At 41.3% G+C, this 16,839-nt stretch overlaps 2 protein-coding genes across 2 annotated transcripts; both read left to right on the top strand.

The window, feature by feature from the left end:
* Positions 1 to 5,394: 5,394 nt before the first annotated feature.
* LOC140280053 (choline-phosphate cytidylyltransferase B-like) lies at positions 5,395 to 8,854 on the top strand. The gene is made up of 8 exons (XM_072375309.1): positions 5,395 to 5,588; positions 6,367 to 6,466; positions 6,686 to 6,802; positions 6,969 to 7,120; positions 7,233 to 7,311; positions 7,404 to 7,546; positions 7,621 to 7,809; positions 8,399 to 8,854. The coding sequence occupies exons 1-8, from the start codon at positions 5,508 to 5,510 to the stop codon at positions 8,624 to 8,626; spliced, it is 1,089 nt and encodes a 362-aa protein (XP_072231410.1). The 5' UTR covers positions 5,395 to 5,507; the 3' UTR covers positions 8,627 to 8,854.
* A 997-nt stretch (positions 8,855 to 9,851) lies between these two features.
* Positions 9,852 to 15,160, top strand: LOC140280005 (palmitoyltransferase ZDHHC20-B-like). Its single transcript, XM_072375253.1, has 13 exons — positions 9,852 to 10,005; positions 10,983 to 11,009; positions 11,114 to 11,208; positions 11,332 to 11,452; positions 12,020 to 12,089; positions 12,289 to 12,321; positions 12,429 to 12,549; positions 12,986 to 13,118; positions 13,196 to 13,322; positions 13,462 to 13,548; positions 13,645 to 13,712; positions 13,806 to 13,851; positions 13,929 to 15,160. The coding sequence occupies exons 1-12, from the start codon at positions 9,888 to 9,890 to the stop codon at positions 13,847 to 13,849; spliced, it is 1,044 nt and encodes a 347-aa protein (XP_072231354.1). The 5' UTR covers positions 9,852 to 9,887; the 3' UTR covers positions 13,850 to 13,851; positions 13,929 to 15,160.
* The last annotated feature ends 1,679 nt before the right edge of the window (positions 15,161 to 16,839 follow it).

Consider the following 16,839-nt stretch of genomic DNA (forward strand, 5'->3'; position numbering starts at 1 on the left):
ACACCCGCCCAGCATGCTCTGACATGGATAACCACACCCCTTATCCCAGGTCACTGCGTTCACAGGTGATACATTCCTATAAGTCAGTCTCGGCTGTCGGCTTCTCAAACCGGTTATGTGACAGTTTCTTGTTTTTAATGTGATTGTAATGTCTAAAAAACAACCTCATTGTCATTCAGTTAATAATGAAAGTGAATTTGATAGTTGTGAAGTTGAAAAAGAATAGAAGTAAAAGGCTTTTCTCATAAATCTGTCACTTCTGCAGAAAGAAAAGGTTTGCCAGAGCCCCTTAACCAACTACTGTTTGAAAGAATTAGATCTTATCATCTTCCCACATTGTACTGGGCTGTTCTGATTTTGAATGCATCCTGTAAGGGAAATGTAAGCTATGCCAGAGCTTCGGAAGAGGACTTGAGTGGGAGTTTACAGTCAAACCTGTGGTTCTGGAAACTTCTGCGTAATTTCAGTTGTTGTGAATGTTTCAGGGTGAATCATTCGTACAACAGCTTTATTTTCATCTGAAAGAGGAGCATTAATCAACCTAAATAATCAGTTCCTCTTGTTCTCTTTCATGAATCCTTTTTGTAATTCCCCTAAATGTCCCAGTCATGGATCACACTGTCTCTGTTAAATAATAAGTAGCCCACAGACTATATTTTGATTGGAAAGACTTCTAAAAGACATCTTAAATGGATCATTGACATCTAGGTTGATTTTTTTTCTATTAGTTAGTTGTATTTTAGGAGTTATACCTGCTATCTTTACAGATTGGCACTTATCAGAATTCACTGAGCAAAGGTTAAGATAATTTAATGATATCCTGGGAGCACCGCTAACAGCCTTTATTGTTCCTTAATCATAGCAGGCTGTATTAAACTTTAAATGCATTCAAATTTCATCTTTGTGAAGACCACTTTTAATCCACTGGTGGAATTTTGGTGATTTCTGGTATTTTAACATGATTTACAGACTTAGTTGCACATCTAACATTTTTACAAATGTTTGGGTTTTATATCAGTTTAGTATAAATGACAAAAGTTTTTGAGCTAAAAGTTAACGGGCTACCACTAGAGGCTTGAAAAACATGCCGAGTGCTCACTGGGAGGCCTACAGTTCAAAATAAATGTTCCTTTGATTTTCCAAAAGATTGACCTTAAAGTCACGTTAAGATTTTAAAGCAAAGCATCTGTAAGATATTGTGTAAAAAAGGAAATTCACTCAGAATGATGACCAGATTGGTCTAACTATGCTCAGACCTGGTCATGCTTAAAGCTAAGCGGTTTAACTTGACTTTACTAAATCTTTATATCAATTCAGTCCTCATATGTCAGATTTGTTTAACTTGACAAATCTCAAGTTACATTAAAAATAGCTTGTTCTTCAGTTGTTTCACCAAACATTTCCAATACGTGGATAAGGAGCAGGTCTGGTGTTTGCTCAGAATGTGAGCATGCTCACAGAAATTATAGGAGCAGCTGAAATAATCACAGTTAAGAGATAGGTTAAGTTTTTGTCATCTTTTGTTTGTTCATCATAAATGATCTTGATTGATCGATTGAACACAAACCAAAACAATAGCAGCAGAAAGCTGCTGAAACACCTTTTATGTAGCATCTAGTAGCAAGTTGCCATAGTCCATGATGTGAAAAGGAGTGCCCAAACACAGGGATAAATAGCAGGTGGCAGGCATATGTTGGAAGTAAAAACCTTCATTATAAACTAAAATGCTGCTACGGCAAGACATCCAAGGAACTTAAGTCAAAACAACACCTGACCAACTTACATGAGGCTTTATGATTAGGATCTGGCAAAGAGCGATAATCAAGGAGCATACTAGTGGGGGAGATTAGCAAAGTAGATGCAGGTGAGTAACGAGTACAGATGGTAACGTGGTGATCCATTAACAAGGCGAAGGAAACTGAAGACATCCATGGAAAATGACCAAACCAAACCCTGAAACAGACTAAATCCAATTACTTAAAAACTAAACAGAGTAAATCAGAACTAAGACTCACACAGACACATCCCCAGACCATGACGCCTAAATCATAGATTGTATAGTTGGAAGAAGAAAATATGTGGATTCTGGGATTTCTGCATTGATTAGTCACGAAACACAATCTGACTAAACTCATAATCCACAAACAGTATTACTTTCATTGTCTTTACTGAAAACAATGTGGAAATGTAACCTGTTTAAGCCCCTGTGCAACACATTCTCCAAAAGCTACTTGCAGTCAGCTGTACCAGCTGGGGGATTTGTGTGTGCTGTAAAGACGCCGGCCCCCACAGTTAAAGGCACACAAAGTTTGGCCACAGAGTCTAAACTGTGTAACTGCACTTCGGGAAAAAACAGCCACAACCACAATGACTTTTGTAGGACCTCTGACGAAACTTGTAAACTGCTGGGAGAGGCTCCAGAAACATTCAAAGTGTGAATAAGGAAATTCAAGACTATTCTTACACTCCCCAGGACTGACTGGACCACAAAGAGCACAAACACACTGATGTGATATGCAGAAAGAGTTGAAAAAGGACCTTGTTGACAATATGTTGACTGTTCACAACAAGCAGATCTCTGAAAAGTGCAACCGTTGGGCCTCGGTGCAGATACAATACAATACATACTGTGGCATGTACTGCTTTAATCTGTAGCCATGATCAGCCTTATAGTTTATCGCTGGAGTAAGTATTCAAAGGCTGACAAAGTATTTTCTAATTACAGCTCACAGAGCAACATGTCTGTGATTATTTACTGAGACAGGACAGTTGTAGCTTTAGAAATGCTGTCTTTTGCCCTTGCACAATAGCAGTGATACTCCAGTTATGAATTTCCCCACCGATGCATCTACTGTGCATTATATCAGCTGTTGGAACCACAATGATGGTCATTTGCTCAAATGACTCAATTTTCTTAAGAAATGTCAGTTCTGTAGCTGTGGTTGAACTGTACCAAGACTACACTTGTGATACACGTCTGAAAAAAACATGCCTCGACCACAATGACGTTTGTAGGACCTTTGATGAAATTTGTACACTGCTGGGAGAGGCTCCAAAAACATTAAGAGAAGAAATTCAAGACTGTTTTCACACTCATCAGGACTGACTGTCCAACAAAGATCACACCAAGGGTATCTGCCACACAGAAAGAGTTGAAAAAGGATCTTGTTATCATTAGATTATATCAATTCTTTTGTGTATGTGCATATGAGTGCCTCTCCACACAGAGTCTGTGTCATCCTGTGAACATGTATGACAGGCACTGGGTCAATATGTAGTAACCAGAACAGACCTTATTTTGAGCAGGACCTCAACAAGTTGCCAGAACGAGTGGAAATTTTTTTTTTAATGTTCTATGTGATGTATATTCAACCTCAGTTCTTGAATAAAGCTCCATTAAAAGCTTTCAATGTGTCTCATTGTATCCTGTGAAGAAAAAACTGTCCTTTCAGACCCTAAAGGTAATGGCAAACCTGCAGAAATATGTACAGCTTTAAGTATCCATGATATGAAAAACACAGGGATGGATGCCACCTGTCTGAAAAATTCTCTCAAAATTAGGCGCAGAGTCGCTGGATATAATTAACCCAAGAATCCAGCAAGTCTGGATTCTTGGGTTACGCACCCAAGAGTCTGGAACGCACCACTTGTTCAGTAAGCCTTTCCATATGCAGTCAAGCAATCACAGCCAAATGGACACCATGCACCGTCCAGTCATTAGCATGAGCTATTCAGTCAGTAGCATGAGCTGTTCAGTCAGTAGCATGAGCTGTTCAGTCAGTAGCATGAACTGTTCAGTCAGTAGCATGAGCTGTTCAGTCAGTAGCATGAGCTGTTCAGTCAGTAGCATGAACTATTCAGTTAGTAGCATGAGCTGTTCAGTCATACAGCTGTGCTGTCCAGTCAGTAGCATGAGCTGTTGTGTCAGCAGCATGAGCTGTTCAGTCAGTAGCATGAACTATTCAGTCAGTAGCATGAGCTGTTCAGTCAGTAGCATGAGCTGTTCAGTCAGTAGCATGAGCTGTTCAGTCATTAGCATGAACTATTCAGTCAGTAGCATGAGCTGTTCAGTCAGTAGCATGAGCTGTTCAGTCATTAGCATGAACTATTCAGTCAGTAGCATGAGCTGTTCAGTCATTAGCATGAGCTGTTCAGTCAGTAGCATGAGCTGTTCAGTCAGTAGCATGAGCTGTTCAGTCATTAGCATGAACTATTCAGTCAGTAGCATGAGCTGTTCAGTCATACAGCTGTGCTATTCAGTCATTAGCATGAGCTGTTCAGTCATACAGCTGTGCTGCACAGTGGGGTGACATGTGTTGAGGAGGCACAGGCAGCTTTTCTTAAAGTGAAAATCATCTTTTTCTGGACCAGTACTGATATTCAAGATAATTATTTGGCTGATAGTTGGTTCCAATCATTTTTGTTATGTAATGCCTCTTTAAAGCCAGAGAAACAACTAAATGTAGCCTGTTTTGTAGCCTGTTGGGGGGATATTTCATTGTGAGTTTAAAGGGAAGAATATATGTAAACCAAGATAAAACATTGTGCCTATTAAAGACTCTGCTTAATCAATGCTTTAACTGGATTTAACTGGAAGTTTCTCCTTTTTATTTTCATTTCAACATCTATCTATTTATTTATTTGTTGAAAAAAAGTACTTCTTTATGTGTGGTGAAGTCCTCTAAACTGATACAGGGAAGGATCTGATGGAAGCTGAGCTGTAGCTGCCAGATGAGGCTCTTCTAGTTACTAAATTCAGGAACTCTCTTGTATTTTCTTGCAGCGCTGTGAGTGAGTATTAGTGCATTAAATTAAGCCTTTTTTACCTAGTGAACATTCGTCGTGATTTCAACGTTGCTTCCGCTCATAATATCCTCATTTATCTATGAATATATCTGTTTAAATTTAGACCATTTTCAGCCCATGCAGTGTCTTATCTACTGAATATTATGACACCAGTCAACAGTTGTAGGCTGAATATACTCAACTGAAATCATGCCTACCCAGATGATTTTCCTTGCTTCTTCTTGCAGTGAGAAATAAAAAAAGATTTGTAAAATTGTGACTGTTTGGCTGCCAGTGTAACAGCTCCACATATCTTTGTCATTTTTCTTACGAAGCTTATCTCAGCTTACAAAGTTACAGTAATTGCCGCCTTCTCTGTGTTTCACAGTCAGGAACAAAAAGAGACATCTTTCAAAGCACACTTATTAAAAACATACTAAACTGATATATAGCTTGACTGTAGAGAGTTATTCTGTACACACTATCCTGGGAAAGATAGAGAAAGTCTTCAGAAGCTCAGTATTGGCTGCAAGCACAATCTACATTTGTGTGTTCCTCTACCAGAGTGGCATGAACTTTGCTCGCTCAGCTCACCCGTCATCAGGGTCAGAAAGGCTCATAGGATGTAAGTAATCACCCTCGTTCACTAGTTTGGCTGACTGAGAGGAGCGGCAGGTTGGCTCAGTGCTTTTCTAAGTTGACACAGCAGCAGAACATCCAGGATGGCCAGAAGGAGACGAGGCCGAGGCAACAACGCACAGCAACAACAGACCCCACAGAACAGAAGAGGAGGCCCTCGCAGGGTAGGTCGGGTTCAGTCATTATGACCTGTGGCTACTACACACTGCGCTTTAAATAACGATTACACGAGAAGGGCATAGGAAATGAGAATGTGAACCTGACAAAGAGAGAGAATACCTGACAAACAGATGGGTTGACAAACTTTTATTCTTTGGTGTATTGACTTGGGAAATTTAGCTGGATGGAAAAATGCAGCCATAACTGTTTTTTTTTACTTTGTTCTACAATAATGCATGAATAATCTAAAAGAACAAATGAAGTCATTGTTTAAGTAAATCATCTCATAACTACTGTATGTCAGTGCAGTTGTATTTCCAGCAGGTATATGTTTATACTGACTTCTTGCTCAAGACATCAAATAGACTTGAAGCAGAGCAAAAGTTCAAAGTCTCTTACAACACAGCAGATAAAGGTGCATTTATGCACTGGCTCACAACACAAAGTCCATGCAAAGAGTGCTGGGATTGTTCAGTTCTGTCTTTATAAAAGGTTAACTCGTTTTGGTAATATACAATTTAAATGTGCAATTTTAAAACACTTTAGGGTTTATTTAAACAGTAGTTTTGATACTGCAGCGCTCGAATTCTCAGCTCTACAAAAACACTGTGAACACAGCCTTCCTGCACTCTTCTAGCTTTTTAATCATAGTTCTCAAATATAGCAAAACTTCTTCTTTCACACATACACAGGTGCATGAGGTAAACTGGAAACTTTACAACTGAGTTTGGATGTGACGTAACCAGCTAATAAGTCAATTTATGGTCTTTTCCTTATGTTTAGGCTCAGCGAGAGCCTGCAGAATTTGCCAAGCCGACAGGTTATGTGACGGAGATCCCTCATGAAAAACTGACAATCACTCAAGCAAGGAAGGGCACACCAGGTTACACTTCCACACATGCTCATTTTCACTATTAGTCAGATATCAGATCCTGCCAGCACGGAGTCAGGGAAGCCAACAAGACCAAGATGTTTGAGTCTGTTGGTTTCAGCTGATATCAGCCATATAACTAGTTACAAGTTAGCAGAATCAACATGTTTAAATCTTCATGTTTTGATGAGAGTGCCTTATCCTCATGTTCCAGTGTTGGTTGTTTTATAGCTAATCGTCCAGTTCGAGTCTACGCTGATGGAATCTTTGATCTTTTCCACTCGGGACATGCTCGAGCCCTGATGCAGGCCAAAAATGTGTTCCCCAACACTCACCTGATAGTAGGAGGTGAAGTATGAATATCAGTCCTGACAGAATAAGACTGTTTTGTGCACATAAAAGCTACTATGTACAGCTTTTTAGCTGAATATAAATCTTAATTTTCCATTTTAACTCCAGATTGTCTTCGTTGCATTCAATAAAATGCATTAAATGCAAGTCTCTGTGTCACTAGTGTGCAGTGATGAACTCACTCACAAGTTAAAGGGCTACACGGTGATGACAGAGGACGAACGCTATGATGCCCTGAGGCACTGCCGTTATGTTGATGAGGTGGTGAGGGACGCTCCCTGGACCCTGACCCCTGAGTTCCTAAAGAAACACAAGGTCAAAGATCACTCCTCAACGGGACATGTCGCTTCTTATTGTGTCATACAATGGAGAAAACAAAAGAATGTGGTGGGTTCTCGGTCTGATCAGTCTCATGTGATGTTCACAGATTGACTTTGTGGCTCATGATGACATCCCGTACACCTCTGCTGGATCAGAGGATGTTTACAAGGACATCAAGGAAGCAGGTGGGGATTCACATAAACCACCAGCATGAATTTAAGTTATGCTATTTCTTTTATCACTGGAATTATTTACATGATGTGTGTAATTATGTCAGGAATGTTTGTGGCTACTCAGAGGACAGAAGGCATCTCCACATCTGATTTGATCACTCGTATAGTCCGTGACTATGACATCTACGTTCGACGCAACTTGCAAAGAGGCTACACAGCCCGTGAACTAAATGTTGGATTCATAAAGGTAATTAATTTTTCATATTCAATAAAAGGGAAATCCATTAAAAGAGAAGTAAACACACACATCTCCCCTGACAGGAGAAGAAGTATCGGCTACAGAACCAGGTGGACAAGATGAAAGAGACGGTTCGAACGGTGGAGGAAAAGTCCAAACACTTTGTCTACAGGGTGGAGGAGAAGAGCCAGGATCTCATCCACAAGTGGGAGGAGAAGTCACGGGAATTCATCAGCAACTTCCTGGAGCTTTTTGGACCCGATGGAGCATGGGCACGTTTGCTTTCATGTTAAAATACAGAACAAAGGGGAAAATATCTTAAAACTAAAGCACTGAAAGTAGATTTAATCGATGTGGTCTTAGCTGGAAAAGGTTGTTTTATTCTTTTTGCAGAGCCTCTTTAAGCTTATAGATCAGAACATTTACATGCAGCAAGAAACAAAACAAATGATTGTGTGGCTCAAATGAACTAATCAAGTACTTGGCCACTGTTCTTGGTTTTCTCTCATAGTCAGAAGACAGAAAAAGGGAAAGTGATACATCTGTTGCATGCAAATCCTGAAAAAAGGTTAATTGTGTATTCTGGTATCGACACAGTTTTGCACATGATCAGTACAATCAGGATTAGTTAATAAGATGAATTATCCTGAGGCAAGAAAACATCCAGGACCACCACTGACTTAGAAAGCCAATCACAGCAAATAATGAATGAAAGTCCTCATAACCTGTAACCTGTAACATTTGGGGTCACTCTGGGTAAATAAGGGATCTCCCAGGAACTATATCAGATCACGTTAAGTTGCTGCCGCAAAACACAACGTTACACATAAGTAAATGTGTTCTATCTGTGTCTGTCTTCAGCATGCAATTCAGGAGAGAAGTGGACGGATGCTTCAGGCCCTCTCGCCCTACTCTTCGCCCCGTGGCTCCCCCAGCAGCAGTCCTACCAGAAGACGCTCGGTTTCTCCCGACTCGCCCCCCTTCTCGGCTTCTGCCTCTCCCACTTCTGCTCCGTCATCCCCATCCTCACCCAAAAAGCGAACGCGTTCCTCTCACAAAGCAGCCTCTGCCAACAATGGACATGTATAATTAGCTTCTCATGCTTTTCTCATCTTTATTTTTCTCTTCTTAAGGCTATAAGCCATTAGCCTGCTACATAACTCTGCCTAACATGACTATAAGTTAGAATCATCCTGTACAAATTAAGTTCTTTAATTTATTATTGGTATCTTTAAGTGCTGGTGGGATATCATGATGTACATAATGTGTCTTGGTAAAAATTAAAATCAAAAAGACTTCTGCCATTTGCTGATCTTCCACATGCCTATTACATATGAACGTGACAGAAACTCCCCTTCAAAGTGCATCCTTGATTCTGTGAACAGCTTCAGTGTCGCGACTGAACACTTTCCTCCTTGGTAGAGATGAAAGCCGCTCATATATTTTGGGGACTTGTCAGTCACTTGGTAGCCAGAGTATATCCAGCTTTATCATCTGTTTCTAATCTCAATGGGACCCTCGTTTTCATTTTGAAATTAATGCTATAAAACACAAATCAAGCAAAAGAATGAACTAAATCACAAATTAGATGTTTACTGAGGTAATAAATCAAGTTGAAAAGTAGTTATTTAGTAGTAGACTGTTCTACTCTTCAGCTTTTTGCAGCAAAGGAGTGCTCCCTGCTGGTCATCAGAAAGAATACAAGTCTGCGAGTGTTCAGCTTCGGCTTCACTTTTCTCTGTCTTATGTCGTCTATGGACCAAACAAAGACCAGACAAGCAAATATATGGTAAAATAATCCAGGAACTTAAATATTCCGGATGTTTTCACTCAAACCTTAGAGCAAAAATGTATCGCGGGACCTCTATATGTGAGCTTTATGGAAAACATAACTCCAAATGAATGAAAACTAGATTCTTTCTGCCCCTAAAATGACAAAAATGAACGGCTGAAAGCTTTAAACGGAACTCTATTTGTTTAAAAATGTTTTTCATATGAAATAAAACTGCGATTGGATATCAATTCCATGGAAACTTCACTGAAAAATTATTTATGAAGCCAAAACTGGTGAAGTGCAAGATTTAACTCAGAAAAAGTGCTCAACGATACACTGATTTTGTTTTGTTGTTTCGTGTTTTGTCACAAAAATAAAGCAACTTGGTGAGATCAACGTATGAACAACACAATATGTAAAGAAACCCGAAATCTTCACAGCAGCTGAAACATCTGCGCATGCGCCGAGCGTCTTGCGACGGAGGGAACTATCTTGATCCTGTTGGCTCTTTGGCTGAAGCCTTTAAAACCCAGAGATATGACGTCACCGCCAGCTAATGTCCAACACGGATTAAAGATGGCGCCCTCTCACGCGCTGAGGTGCTGTAAACGGGCTCTGAACTGGATACCTGTTCTGTTTATTAACCTGGTCGTCGGCTGGTCCTACTACGCGTATGTTGTGGAACTCTGCGTGTGTAAGTACACCTGATTCTGTGAACATTCAGCCCACGCGGGGCGGAGGTCTGCTCGCGCTGACAGTTTCTGGGTTGTCAACTTTGATAAGCCGGTTGAAGTGAGATTTAAAATCTGGTTGCATACTCCGCGCGTTAATAAATAACAAGTTATTGCAGCACGAACAGCTGATCCCTCTCAGTCTGAATGTTTCATCGCTCACGTTTTCAGGTCCACGAAAACAGCAGCCTGTGAAACATCTGGACAACCGGCAACTTTGAGCCTGTCGCTCAATAATTGATAATTGATAGTTTTTTTTTGTTCTGACAGTGTTCTGTATTGTGTTGGATCTCGTGCAGATTGTTTGAATGGTTTTATTCGCATTTTAAAAGTTTTTCACGTTGTTTCGTCATGTTTTCTCTCGGAACTTATTTTTTCGGTGTAAACACGTCCTCAATGTCTTATTATCGCTCTTATTCTGACTCGCAACGTCATATTATTTCTGTGTTGACGAGCCTTGGAAAATCCTTACTATGGAAACCTCTGACAGATGTTATTCATCATCTCTGTCAGGATGTGATAAATACCAAAATAATGAAAATGATTGAAAATGATGATGTTTTATGCAATACAACACAATGACATTCTTTGCAGGATCAGGAATGGAGGATGTCTGAATCCAGAGACATTTAAATGAAGTATCATCGGTTTTTACGGGAGTATTTTAATTGATTTAAGTGACACTTCTCCTTCCACACCAGATAAGTTTTTTACAGATTGTCTCAGGATTGAATCGATGCTACAGATGCATCAGCTGTGGTCAGAACAGGGACGTCCCTGCTGCTTAAACAAAGCTCTCTGTTATGGGTGGGCCACTGCTGGCCGTGCCAGGCTGCTGCCACATGGTGCCACAGAGAGAGGGGGGGGGTATTCATGCATTCATGCATTCTGATGGCATTCATTCACAGTCACTAATCTACATGTGTTTTCTGCCCCGTAGATACAATCCCAAACAATGCAGAACGAAGTAAGTGATGCCTGTGTGCACATCTGTGCACATCTGTCCATTGTTCAGCTCAGCCAGACACCAGCGTGACCCCAACTCAAACCTGTTTTTTCCCCTCTCAACAGTCAGTTATTTGGTCATCTTTCACATTTTCTTCGGCATGTTTATATGGTCGTACTGGAAAACCATCTGGTCCAAACCTGCCAAGCCCTCAGTAGCGGTAAGCTAGCATCGTGTGTTTCTAGAGGAGAAAACAAGCTTCCCCTATTTTTCCGTGTTGAGTGAAGAAACATTTTCATGATATGCGATGCTTTCTCTGACCCCGGTCTCCTCTCCCCGTCAGTTTGCTCTGCCCAGAGCAGAGAAGGAGCTGTTCGAGAAGGAGCAGCGGCCTGAGGCGCAGCAAGAGGTTCTGAAGAAAGTGGCGAGGAATTTACCCGTGTACACGCGCACAGCTGGAGGAGGTCAGGCTCCCGCCACAGCAGCAGAAGCGCCTGTGGCTGGCTTATTTCTGTATTCTCCCTGTAGAGTTTTATCTTGGACCTCAGAGGTAAACCCTGTTAGCGAACTGCTGTAAATAGAGGAAGGAAGCAGAGCCTGTTGTCATCGTTCGGCTCATGTTTGTCACATATATGCTGTTGCAACACTCTCGTCTTCCTCTTTTGGACGAGGGTCAGTGACATTAACTACCAGATGTTGTTTCTTTGTTAATGAATGTTGTTTTTGGCTTTGGAAACGGAAATGTTCGAGTGTTAATTGGACTCCGGTGCCCCTTGTTCTCAGTTGACTTTCCCTTAAACAGTCCAGGTATCAACGATCCTAATGTGACGTGTTCAGTTCTGTTAAATAACATGAGAAGACACACATAAGTGACCTTTTATTAGATTAGATTAAGGATTTAAATGGTTTAAACATTGAAACGAGCAGGATTTTTCCAAACAAGGAGCAGCTCTGTTTACTTTATATCAGAAATGCTTATTCAGCTTAAATATCAGCACACTCTAACATGTGGTTTCCTGCTTTCATCACAGCCATCCGATACTGCGACTACTGTCAAGTAATCAAACCTGACCGCTGCCATCACTGCTCAACCTGTGAAATGTAAGTGCTTTCCAACTGGATACGCATAATTACCCTCATAATTAAACTGAATATCTCCGTTTCTACCTCTCAGAATAGAAATAAAAAGGATGATGGGTTTAAACCATGTCTTATCTCAGTAGCCCGTGCTTAGTTTAGATTTATTTACCGTAAAGATGTACGATAGAAACTACAGACTGGGCTCGTTGTCATTGTGCAGGTGTGTGCTGAAAATGGACCATCACTGCCCCTGGTAAGTTTGACCTGCTGAATGAATGTTAACCGCTGCAGGACATGTTGTTTCTCTGCTGATCGATTTCAAATAAAAGTTCATTTAAATGTATATTTGTCTTTTGTTAGGGTGAATAACTGTGTGGGATTCTCCAACTACAAGTACTTTGTCCTGTTCTTGGCCTACGCCACACTCTATTGTGTCGTCATTTGTTCAACAGTCATCCAATATTTCATCAAATTCTGGACGGTAAGTATTTATTTTTTATATATTCTCACACAGGCTGCACTTCATGAGCCATCTATACAATCTATCTTCTGAGGGAAGCCATGAAATGTGGTGTAAAGTTTCAGTTTGTGATGCAGACTGCATCATGAGATATCCACAGCGTGTTTAGCAGAGTGTCACCGTGGTGCACGAGTGTGTCAAGTGATCCTCTTCAGCCCATACTTTGCACAACACAATAGTTCCTGTCATGCAGCCCAACAGTGAAGCAGTATAATGTGCTTTAACAGGACGCTCTCAACACGTTTCTACATGACTTTGCTTGTGCAAAGCGGAGATTTTGTACCGAGGCAATTAAATGTTCGCTTTTCCAAATTATTGGACTCGATTTGAGGGGGCAGATTTTTAGAAATGGGGTCAAAATATGTTCTGACAGGTCCTTTTTTCCCTTTTTCTTAAGAAACAACTGCCTGACACACACGCCAAATTCCACATATTGTTTCTGTTTTTCGTGGCGGCCCTGTTCTTCATCAGCATCGTGTCGCTGCTCAGCTACCATCTGTGGCTTGTGGGAAAGAACAGGACCACGATAGGTAACTATGGAGCAGGATTTACTTTGATACAGCGTCTCAAACTGTCCTTTTCAAATTGCCTTTAAATCCTTTTTCAGAGGCTTTTCGAGCTCCCGTTTTTTCAAACGGTCCCGATAAAAACGGGTTTTCTCTCGGCTTTAGCCGAAACGTGGCGGAGGTGTTCGGAGACCAAGCAAAGTACTGGATTTTTCCTGTTTTCTCAGGGTGAGCCCAACATGTTGTGTTGCTGCATCTGTGAACAGCATCTCAGGCAGATTAGCTCACTTAGATTCACACCTGTGGACTCCACATGTAACATTAAAATAAGCTTAAATCTAACCACTGCTAACTTGTTCTTTACCAGTCAGGGAGACGGACATTCCTTTGTCACCAGACTGGTTCACATAGATCCTGAACAAGCAAACAGTGTCCTCCAGCAGAATGGCAAAATGCAAGTGTTTTCTCTTTTCTCTAAAACAGAAAAAGGAATATTCAGTGTTGCTCTTTGCTTCCTGTGTGCTAACCTCCATCGTTACTGTAACTGCAGCCCTGTCGATGGAGAGGCTCCTGGGAGCGTAGTGCAAGGCTCAGAGGACAACAGCAAAGACAAAACTGGTTTGTTTCCGAGGCCTTTTTTCACGTTGCTTGTGTGTTTTTTCTCCTGAGAAGTTTCCAGGACACAGTCGATCTTGTTCTTGTTCCTTTCAGATGGAGGCCACTTAGTCGCTGTGACGGTGGACAGTGACCCCTAGAGGTACGTGGAAGCTATATTTGAGTAGCCGGTGCGTCCTCCTCCTGTGTTCACGTGTGCTTTGTCGCCCGTTGCTGCAGGTCACGTGCACATCTGTAAACATCTGCAAAGATCTTAACTATGACGCCTTAAACCAGGAGCATCGGCACCTCCGTGAGAGCCATCCTCTGCCCTCATTTCCAGTTTCAGCCTCAAACCACATGCTTTTTATCCAGGTATTTATGCAAGATAAAAGGACCATCCTGAGCATCACCACAGCACTGTTGTCACGACAACGGAGACACTACAGCCACCTCGTAGACTGCACCAGTCTGGAGCAGAGGTGACTTAGGATTTTGTCTTTGTTAATAGCCAAAGACGTTTGAATAATATTTATTATCGTTGCATCTGAAAATCTCTGGGAGCGTGTGTCTGTTGTCTGTTTGTCGACTTTCTTCACTCTGCACATTTCAACTATAAATTTGCACTTTGTCAGTGTTAATCACGCTTTTAATAACTAATTGTTGAGTCTGATCATGTTTGTATAGCCACTAAAGCAATATTTATACAATAAGACGCGCGCAGCACATATTAACACGCGAGGGAACGTTTGCCTCAAATTCAGTTTACATTTCTACGTTTGAAAATATTCAAAGACTCTTTCTGTTTACATTTTTTCAGATTCCAGTGATTTTTATTTGTATTTTTGCATTTTCTGTGATGGATAAACATACAGATGATATAAGCTTAAACTGTGAGGACCAAAGCTGGTTAAAATGGTTTAATATTATAAAAATAATGAAGAAAAACAGCCAGTCGAGCATCTGTGATGCAAAGATGGGATCAATGAGATTTCTTTTTACTGTACTGTAAATGTTGTCATTTGATTTGGATCTTTTATATCGTCAGAATTACTTGTTTGAATCAAAGAACAAAAGAAAAAAGCACATTTAAATGGTTTAAAGATGGAGTCAGAAAGGTCAGTGGCGTTTGTTTTACTGTGTCCTTGAACCTAAACTGGGGTAGATAAGGAGATATTTATATTCCAGTGGTGTGAGGGTCATTATTTCATTATTTTACACTCCTTATCATGGACATTATGCACATTATGGTGTGCATAGATAACAGTTCTGTGAAGACTGGTAGCTGATGTGAATGTCCTCCCAATGATTTAATAACTAACTGCACTGACTGCGCCTGGCTTAATGCACAACCAGGCAGCTTGATCTGCTAATGTAGTAGAAACTGTAAATAACTGCTTTTTTATTGAGAAAACTGCATATGAAGGGCGATCCTGATTGGTCTATAACAATAAATTTCATGTAAGAAACTATCAGGTGTGGGGTTTTTTCTCCTAAAACACTGGTGTGATGTGATTTGAGAGGATTTCATGTTTATTATACACGTAATTTGAGGGAAATTATATTGTTTCAGTAAAAATTACTGAAGAAAAACACATTTTTTAATGAGACCTCACATCAGTTGACAAACTGTTGGGAGTGAAGCAGAGGGAGAGCTGTGGTTGGCATCTCCAGGGATCGCCATGGATGCATCGGGTGGTTGTTTTGTTTGTAGCCTGGCAACAACTGGACCAGTGATGTCACATTCGGTGTCAGCAGGGAAGTCTCTCAGTAGACTAAATGAACAGAAACTCTCAGCCAAGACTTCAATATCCAGGGTGCAAAGACTCGCTTTCTCTGTAAGGTTCACATTCAGTCTATCCTCCTCTACTCCTGCCACTCAGTGTGCTGTCTCTGTCTGCCTGACAAACTTACTTCTTGTTTCACATAAAGAGACATAAAGCTGTAGTATTACAGTCTGTGGTTTTACTTCACGTGTGTTTTTGTACAAATGTGACAGCATCTTTTAAAGCCTATCCCAGCTGCCACTGGGCAAAAACACACTCTTAGGAGCCAAAACGTGTGCTAAACTGTCCTCTCGGGAGCCAAAACGTGTGCTAAACTGCCCTCTGAGGAGCCAAAACGTGTGCTAAACTGCCCTCTGAGGAGCCAAAACGTGTGCTAAAGTACCCTCTTAGGAGCCAAAACATGTGCTAAAGTGCCCTCTCGGGAGCCAAAACGTGTGCTAAACTGTCCTCTCGGGAGCCAAAACGTGTGCTAAACTGTCCTCTCGGGAGCCAAAACGTGTGCTAAACTGTCCTCTGAGGAGCCAAAACGTGTGCTAAACTGTCCTCTCGGGAGCCAAAACGTGTGCTAAACTGTCCTCTGAGGAGCCAAAACGTGTGCTAAACTGTCCTCTCGGGAGCCAAAACGTGTGCTAAACTGTCCTCTCGGGAGCCAAAACTTGTGCTAAACTGCCCTCTCGGGAGCCAAAACGTGTGCTAAACTGCCCTCTCAGGTGCCAAACGTGTGCTAAACTGCCCTCTCAGGAGCCAAATGTGTGCTAAACTGTCCTCTGAGGAGCCAAAACGTGTGCTAAACTGTCCTCTCGGGAGCCAAAACGTGTGCTAAACTGTCCTCTCAGGAACCAAAACGTGTGCTAAACTGTCCTCTCGGGAGCCAAAACTTGTGCTAAACTGCCCTCTCGGGTGCCAAACTTGTGCTAAACTGCCCTCTCGGGTGCCAAACTTGTGCTAAACTGCCCTCTTGGGAGCCAAAACGCGTGCCCTCTACAGTGGTGAGGATACGCTATATGTGCCCTTTTTCTTCTTTCCGCCCTGACGCTGTGTGACTATTAAAAAAGTGCAGATGACAGCCTTTAAGTAGAGTCCAAAAGCACATTATACAGTATTTTCAGGGTTCATGGAAGTCATGGGCTGAATTTCTGTGATAAAGCACGTTTAATGAGCTGAGAACAGGATTAGTTTTAATAGCCAGGGAGGTTGAATGACCTCTGTGCCGTTCACTTATTGTCTTTACAATAATGCAACAGATAAAGATGTCGGAGTCACCGTAAAAACCCTTTGAACCCATTACAGTTTATAGATCCCTTACAAATAATTATCCTGGAAGAATGACTTTATCCAGGAGCCATTTACTTTGTTTGCAAGAT

This window comes from Leuresthes tenuis, unplaced genomic scaffold, assembly GCF_036924035.1.
Source record: "Leuresthes tenuis unplaced genomic scaffold, fLeuTen1.0.hap1 SCAF_21, whole genome shotgun sequence".
Taxonomy (NCBI): Eukaryota; Metazoa; Chordata; class Actinopteri; order Atheriniformes; family Atherinopsidae; genus Leuresthes; species Leuresthes tenuis.

Bases quoted from the DNA above. Each gene is read 5' to 3' on its own strand.
- LOC140280053 (XM_072375309.1), top strand. From the start codon at position 5,508: ATGGCCAGAAGGAGACGAGGCCGAGGCAACAACGCACAGCAACAACAG. The intron at 7,312-7,403 runs GTGGGGATTCAC...TAATTATGTCAG, and splicing joins CAAGGACATCAAGGAAGCAG to GAATGTTTGTGGCTACTCAG. The intron at 7,547-7,620 runs GTAATTAATTTT...CTCCCCTGACAG, and splicing joins TAAATGTTGGATTCATAAAG to GAGAAGAAGTATCGGCTACA.
- LOC140280005 (XM_072375253.1), top strand. From the start codon at position 9,888: ATGGCGCCCTCTCACGCGCTGAGGTGCTGTAAACGGGCTCTGAACTGG. The intron at 12,322-12,428 runs GTAAGTTTGACC...GTCTTTTGTTAG, and splicing joins ATGGACCATCACTGCCCCTG to GGTGAATAACTGTGTGGGAT. The intron at 13,119-13,195 runs GTAACTATGGAG...ATCCTTTTTCAG, and splicing joins AAAGAACAGGACCACGATAG to AGGCTTTTCGAGCTCCCGTT.